The sequence below is a fragment of the Diachasma alloeum genome, unplaced genomic scaffold (assembly GCF_001412515.2).
Source record: "Diachasma alloeum isolate Michigan unplaced genomic scaffold, Dall2.0 Dall_scaffold_00352, whole genome shotgun sequence".
In the NCBI taxonomy this organism is placed as follows: Eukaryota; Metazoa; Arthropoda; class Insecta; order Hymenoptera; family Braconidae; genus Diachasma; species Diachasma alloeum.
The window spans coordinates 312,112-318,533 of record NW_021680491.1 but is presented as its reverse complement, the minus strand read 5'-3'; the positions used below and the strand labels follow the sequence as shown (position 1 = coordinate 318,533).

The 6,422-nt window shown below is 39.8% G+C and overlaps 2 protein-coding genes across 2 annotated transcripts in view; both read right to left on the bottom strand.

Moving 5' to 3' along the window:
- LOC107040986 (E3 ubiquitin-protein ligase CBL) overlaps nt 1-6,422 on the bottom strand; it is a 200,515-nt gene that overhangs the window by 154,406 nt on the left and 39,687 nt on the right. The window lies entirely within an intron of this gene.
- Nucleotides 2,429-4,604, bottom strand: LOC107040985. The gene is made up of 3 exons (XM_015261324.1): nt 3,690-4,604; nt 3,174-3,567; nt 2,429-3,102 (listed from the first exon to the last, which is right to left on the bottom strand). The coding sequence occupies exons 1-3, from the start codon at nt 4,004-4,006 to the stop codon at nt 2,506-2,508; spliced, it is 1,308 nt and encodes a 435-aa protein (XP_015116810.1). The 5' UTR covers nt 4,007-4,604; the 3' UTR covers nt 2,429-2,505.

The following is a 6,422-nucleotide window of genomic DNA, read 5'->3' as shown; positions in this document are numbered from 1 at the left end:
GAGAGAGAGAGAGAGAGAGAGAGAGAGAGAGAATAAAATAAACTCGTTGTGTGTACGGTTATACGAATGTGTAAAATTCTAGGCGGACAATAAAGAGTCACGGCGGTCGCGTTATTCTTTTTAATTCTCCTCAATCGTGACGTCAAGTCGCTTCCTTCCGTTGGTGCACGGCACTCTGGTCCGGATGCGAGCTTGATTCGTCGTCGGGGAGACGTTTTGTCGGTGTTCCCAACATATTAAAACCGTTCAATTTGCACGTGTTGATATTTAATCATTTCCCTATCTACTCTACTCAACCCCCACCCCCGGAGCGTTTTTGAGATCTCAACAGTCTACTCTTGACATTTCTTTGTATTGGCAGGAATTAATATGATAGTGTTCTTACAAGTCATTATTCCTTGAATGTTTTTTTTTTTTCACACTGTCCGCAAAACGTCGTTTTACGGAAACTTCATTTTTACACATAATTAATAAATCTTTAACATATGAACAATCTCATTACAATAGTAAAACGGAAAGAGGCACAGAAAAAGAAAATATAGGGAACATTTTTCCGGGCAACAAGTATTCGGGTACGGGGTGCTTCAGCTGGACCTGAAGCAATTTCCACTCCGGTATGAGTTCAAATTTTTTTTGTTTTTTATAGCAGATCATAATTACAATTAATAAAAAGTTATCAGAAGAAAAAAAACAATCTTCAATATCTCCGCCGATTAATAATTGAGGTACAAAGCTCTGGTTGTGCTTATTCGGTTTGATTTGAGCTATACAGAGAGAAAAAATATAGATTAGCTTTAGAATTACAACTAGATTCTAGATTTTAAAAACTTCTGTTCTCAAGCTTTATCCTTGGTGAGATCATAAAAACTAACGAATTTGGGGATTGTTTTTAAGAACAAATATTTTCTACAACCAATGCTGAATTTTTCGGAATTTTAGAAAACTAGAAAAGGGCACGCCCTTCGCGCATGTATTGTTTTCCATTTGTGACAGAATAGTAAAACCTTACCGTTTCTCACTTTCATTAATTTTTATCTCAATAAAAATGCAGGAAAAATGGATAGTTTCAACAAAGTTTTTCATAATGAGAATTCAATAGTTGAATAATTTATTCGGAATCGTCATAATATTCTTCTCCGTTACTCTTTTGCTTTTTGCGTTCTTCTTTATATTTAGGGATGCATTATGTACTATTATTCATATATACTATCCTATATATCGAGATACGCGGCAGCGTATCGGCCAAGAAAAGTTTTGACTCCGATTGTACAAAACATCAGGCCGATCGCTGCCGTGTATCTATACACAAAGCAACTACCCCCTCCACTACCTCCGAATCATATCCATGAAATAAAATACAAACGTGACGAGCTACATGAAAAATACTCTTAGTTACATTATATAAATTGGCCACAAGCTTCTCATTGATGTAACTATTTTTTTGTTCGAAGCAATATTTTAAAAAATACGCGCATAGCAACGGGATCATATGCACATTCTCGCATTTCACATCAACAACTATCATATTTTTGTTACGGAGTTGGTAGCAGTGCAATACAACCACACGCACCAAAGAGGGAAGCCCGAGAATTTACAAATTGAATATGGTGCATGAATGATGAATTCCACAGATATTTTTCAATCGAGTTCCGTGCACAAATGAATTCTCGAAGAAGCAAATTCAGTCGGAAAATCTTGAATAAATAATTAAAAGTTGGTGCAAATACCGACTGTGGAATAGAACTATTTGTTTTACTTCGATTGTTAATTGGAAAGATGATTTATCATGTGAAAAATAAATGAGCCGAATTGAATTGAAAATGAAAAAATTTACAGGATATAAAAACGATTCCTTGTTTATTTTGAACAAAAAATGAAATCTCCCTAAAAAAACAAAAACAAATGTCTTTACAAAAAAACTGCGCCAAGAAAGTCTTGTTTGGTTCTTACTGGGAAGTAGACATTTTTGAAAAATACAAAGAAATGAAAAAGAAAGCCAAGTCAGCAATGTCGAATAAACGAAAATAGTGCACAATCAGATTTCTATAAGAGAAATTGTTTCAAATCGAATGAGAATTTAAAAAAAATTCTTGATGAAATAAAAAATTAGTAGGAGGACCAACGTTCTTGGCGCGGAGTTTTTCAACTCATTGTCTACTATCAATCTAATTCTCCATCTTCTGATCCGCGCCAAAGACGTTGGTCCTCCTACTAATTTTTTATTTCATAAATTACGTAAGGCCGTTTTCCAATTTTTTTAAGCCCCTCCCACCCCTACATAAGGCAACGTAAGTTTGTTGGCACCTCCTCCCCCACCTCTTACGTAAGGTTTGCCTATGAAAAATGGAATTTGAGAAGAAAAAAAAGTTGGAATTATTTTTTTTTTCTAGAACATTTTCATTTTTTATTTTCAAATATTCTCCAAACATGAATAGCATCATTATAGTTCTTTCAACATGACACACATAGGAACTTTGTTTAATGAAGACTAGCAATTCATTCGCATTAATCCACGCTGGTCCACGGATTGGTTATCCATTCCTCCACAGAATCAATAATTGGAAGTCCAGCTTCTCCATTCTCTGGGGCCACATGTGGGATTTCAACATCTTCTAGGCTGAAATCAACATCGTCAGTATCTCTCCACTCAATGTCTTCTCCTTTAGTGTCCTCATCTTCGATGATATACAGTAGTTCTTGTCTACGGCTAGCTACTACTCGTTTAGGACGACATTTTGGTGTTGATCGTGATTTAGAATTCTTGTGAATGGACTTCACGTTTGAATTTGCTGCTTTCTTCGATGCAAAGTATAATTCGCATTGCGAGCACATCCTACTCTCCAATTGACTTTGAACCGTTGGACAGCATGCATCATAAGGCATTTTGATCCATTTATCTCTTGGCACCGTGATTGAGAGTCGTTGAAACAACGGTAAGAACCGTGCTTCCTCTCCAGTGTTGTGAGTTACTGATATTGAAAGCTGGCCCGTCTGATCATCTTGTTTCAAACGACAGGGTGGTGGGAGGAACCGATCTGGTTGTATCAGAGATAGATCACTTCGCATAGGACCACAACATTCTTCCTCTCCACATTTTGCAATCTAAAAAAAACAGACGAATTATCCCTATGTCTGTAATAATTTTTTTAATCATCTTCGTAATGTTTAGTAACCTGTAAGAGATACTGGGATTCCCTCGCGTGCTTTTCATACCATGATGCATCTACCTCCAGTAGTAATGCAGATTCACCACCAGGGTCTCTGTATTCAGCCAGTACTTCATACCCATCAACGACCAATTCACTCCATAATAAAGCTAGTGTCTCTCCGGCTTTTGCAAAGTTTTTTTGTTCAAGATCTACATCAATAGTTTTCCCAGATCCATTCAGATGATTTCCATAAGCATCATGTGGGAGAATCAGACCTGCTAGTTGCCTGCTGAGAGGTGCCATCCTCCTCTCCACACGATTGTACGCACTGCGCCCAGGTGCATTAGTGGCAATGTATAAGGTATCCAAATTGTACATTTTGAAGTGCTGAATCCCAAACCCAACGACTTTGGGGTATCTAAATGAAAGAAAAAATTACTCGTTGATTACTCATTTCAAGTCTAAATAGAAGAATAATTAAAAACTGCAGACAGCATCTAGATGAACAGAACGAAACATAAGAATAAAAAATTAATATACCGTGGGTTCTCGTCAGGCCCGCCATGCACTGTAAAAATAAGTACAGGCTTAACTGTATCTCCAGATTTCAAGATGTCATTGAAACAGTCCAATTTCATGAGCCTGTGGAAATCATCAGAATGCGTGGCGGCTGTCGATGAGGAATGATTCCCACTTCTGATTGCGACGTATGTAGGTCCAGAGTAAGTCATTGCATCTGGAGATCCAATTCCACCTGGTTTGATGTGAATGCCCGCGTAGACTGATGGAATTAGCTTGTGCCTCTCAGCAATCACCCAGTCGTGATCTGGTAATTTCACTCGAACTAGGACATGCATAAGTAACGGAGATTGTTTATGAGCTGCTGTGAGACCAATTGGGACACGAGCTTTATCATCTTGGGATATGAAGCCCACTTGTTTGGGACCTAAGAATGAGGCTAACGATTCCAAATAACGGATTGGCGTCGTGCAACAATGACTATCAGGATGAGCTTTGTGACTCTCCGTTTATGCCCTGCAAAGTCGCACTGGTGCAGTTGCAACATGTCTCTTTCCCTCATGTGTACTGAAATTTTTAGGTAGCAGTCGCAAATACATTGCACTTCTAGATATTGAAATTCCCATTTCATTGAGCTGGTTGTGAAGATCATCGAGTGTTCTACAGCTTCTAATATCATCAGCACGACGCTGGTCATGTGCTGCACTACCATATAATGCAATTTCTGCGATTATTTTAAGAAGCTCGGGTTGTTCCTCTTCAAGGCGTGGTCTACCGACAGTTTTTCGTATTCCCAGGGCAGAAACAGTTGTTTCAGTAGCTACAGCCAGTTGTTTCATTTTTTTCTTTAATTTTATTTTGAATTTTTGCTGGTGGTGTGCATTTAGCTTTTTAGTTTAAAAAAAAAAACGTAAAAATGTACAAGTCTCAGCAGGACTTACGGGAAACCCCCACCTCGCACATTGATGAGTTATCAGTCTGAGTGACTCACCGATATCATTCATCTTGAAAATAATCAATCATTGTTTTCACATATTTGCTCATGTTTGAATACATTTGAAAATGTTTGCAAATGTTTCCAAATGTTTGCAAATGTTGTCAAATGTTTGCAAAATGTTTGCAAATATTGTCAAATGTTTCCAATATCAATGTCAATGTTGTCAATATCCAATTCTATCCATGTGTCCACAGGTTTTTATAGTATTATATTTCATACAAGTCTTACCAGGACGGTTCCCCCACCATGCGAGTCGATAACTCATCGATGACGTCATCCGTCTCGAACCTTCCACAGCTTGTGGCGCTAATATCCGATTTCATGCAAGTTTCAACAGGTCATTATATTTCATACAAGTCTCAACAGGTTTTAGAGGGATTCCCCCACCACGTGAGTCGATGAGTCATCGATAACGTCATCCTTCTCGAGCATTCCGCAACTGTGACGCCGCCACTAGTATCATATTCCATACAAGTCCCAACAGGACTCACGAGGTACTCCCACCACACCCCCGAGTTGATGAGGATGACTCTTCGATGACGTTATCCGTATAGAAAATTCCATGACGGTGGCGCCAATATCCAATCACAAGTTTCGACCGGTCAATATATTTCATATAAGTCCCAACAGGACTCAGGGAGTACCCCCACCATGCAAGTCGATGACGTCATCCGTCTCGAACGTTTCGCGACGGTGGCGCCAAAATCCGATTTCATGCAAGTTTCAACAGGTCATATTTCATACAAGTCCCAACAGGTCTTAGAGGGATTCCCCCACCACGCGAGTCGATCAGTCATCGATGACGTTATCCTTCTCGAACGTTCCGCGACGGTGGCGCCACCATTCCGGAACCTTCCACGACGGTGACGCCCCTGGTGGCGACTTGACGAAGTTATACAGAACCCGCTTAGCATACCTACTGACATATATGCGTCTATATGTTGAATGTATGTGGCATATATCCAGGATACATTCATTTATATATGTTCCGCATATATAATTTTCCGTGCGGGAGGGGGTTCGTATATGAGGGTTCATACCCTAGTAGAAATTAAATGTCCGAACGCCGTCGCCCGGACTTTTCAGGGGAGACTCTCGTATAGCATACGTGTGGCTAATGGTGGAACGTCCCCGCTAGCGCGCCCAATATACGAGTCCAAATGTCCGGGCGCGCGCGCCCACCCAATGTCGCCCTGCCGGTCAGAATTTCTACTATGGTGTTATGGGGTGGTGGCGAGGTTATATACAAGAGGGTCTTATACACGGAGAGAAAGTTGTACATAAGGAAATCTTTGTGTGGGACAGAGTGCATGTGGGGCGCGGAGGTTGTACTGAATTCTCGATGCACAGCTCCCCCCCCCCTCTCTCGGAGTCTGCTTAGCTCGTTGGTTGCATCGAGAATTCAATACAACTTCCTTCCCCCCAATTTTTCGGTAAAAATTCACTATCTCCCTTCGTTTTGGAAATATGTTTGAAAAACTCACCAATGAAGTAAGTCGTGTACGGGAGGGGGGGGGGGGGGTTGCATGAAGAGAATTCCCCCCCCCCGAATTCTCTTTAAAACTGTTCCCACAATTTGTATACTACAATGGGAATAGAATCCAATAAATTTAATTTAATCTAACCGCAATGAAAAATTGGAAAGAAAACAATAAAATGAATTCATACAATATAATATAATCTAGCCCCGTAATATATAAGTGAATTCGCAAATCCACTTATAAATAAAGAGTATTCGCTCCCCCCCCCCAATTCTC

Bases quoted from the DNA above. Each gene is read 5' to 3' on its own strand.
- LOC107040985 (XM_015261324.1), bottom strand. From the start codon at position 4,006: ATGCATGTCCTAGTTCGAGTGAAATTACCAGATCACGACTGGGTGATT. The intron at 3,568-3,689 runs GTATATTAATTT...TCTTTCATTTAG, and splicing joins GGGCCTGACGAGAACCCACG to ATACCCCAAAGTCGTTGGGT. The intron at 3,103-3,173 runs GTTACTAAACAT...TGTTTTTTTTAG, and splicing joins AATCCCAGTATCTCTTACAG to ATTGCAAAATGTGGAGAGGA.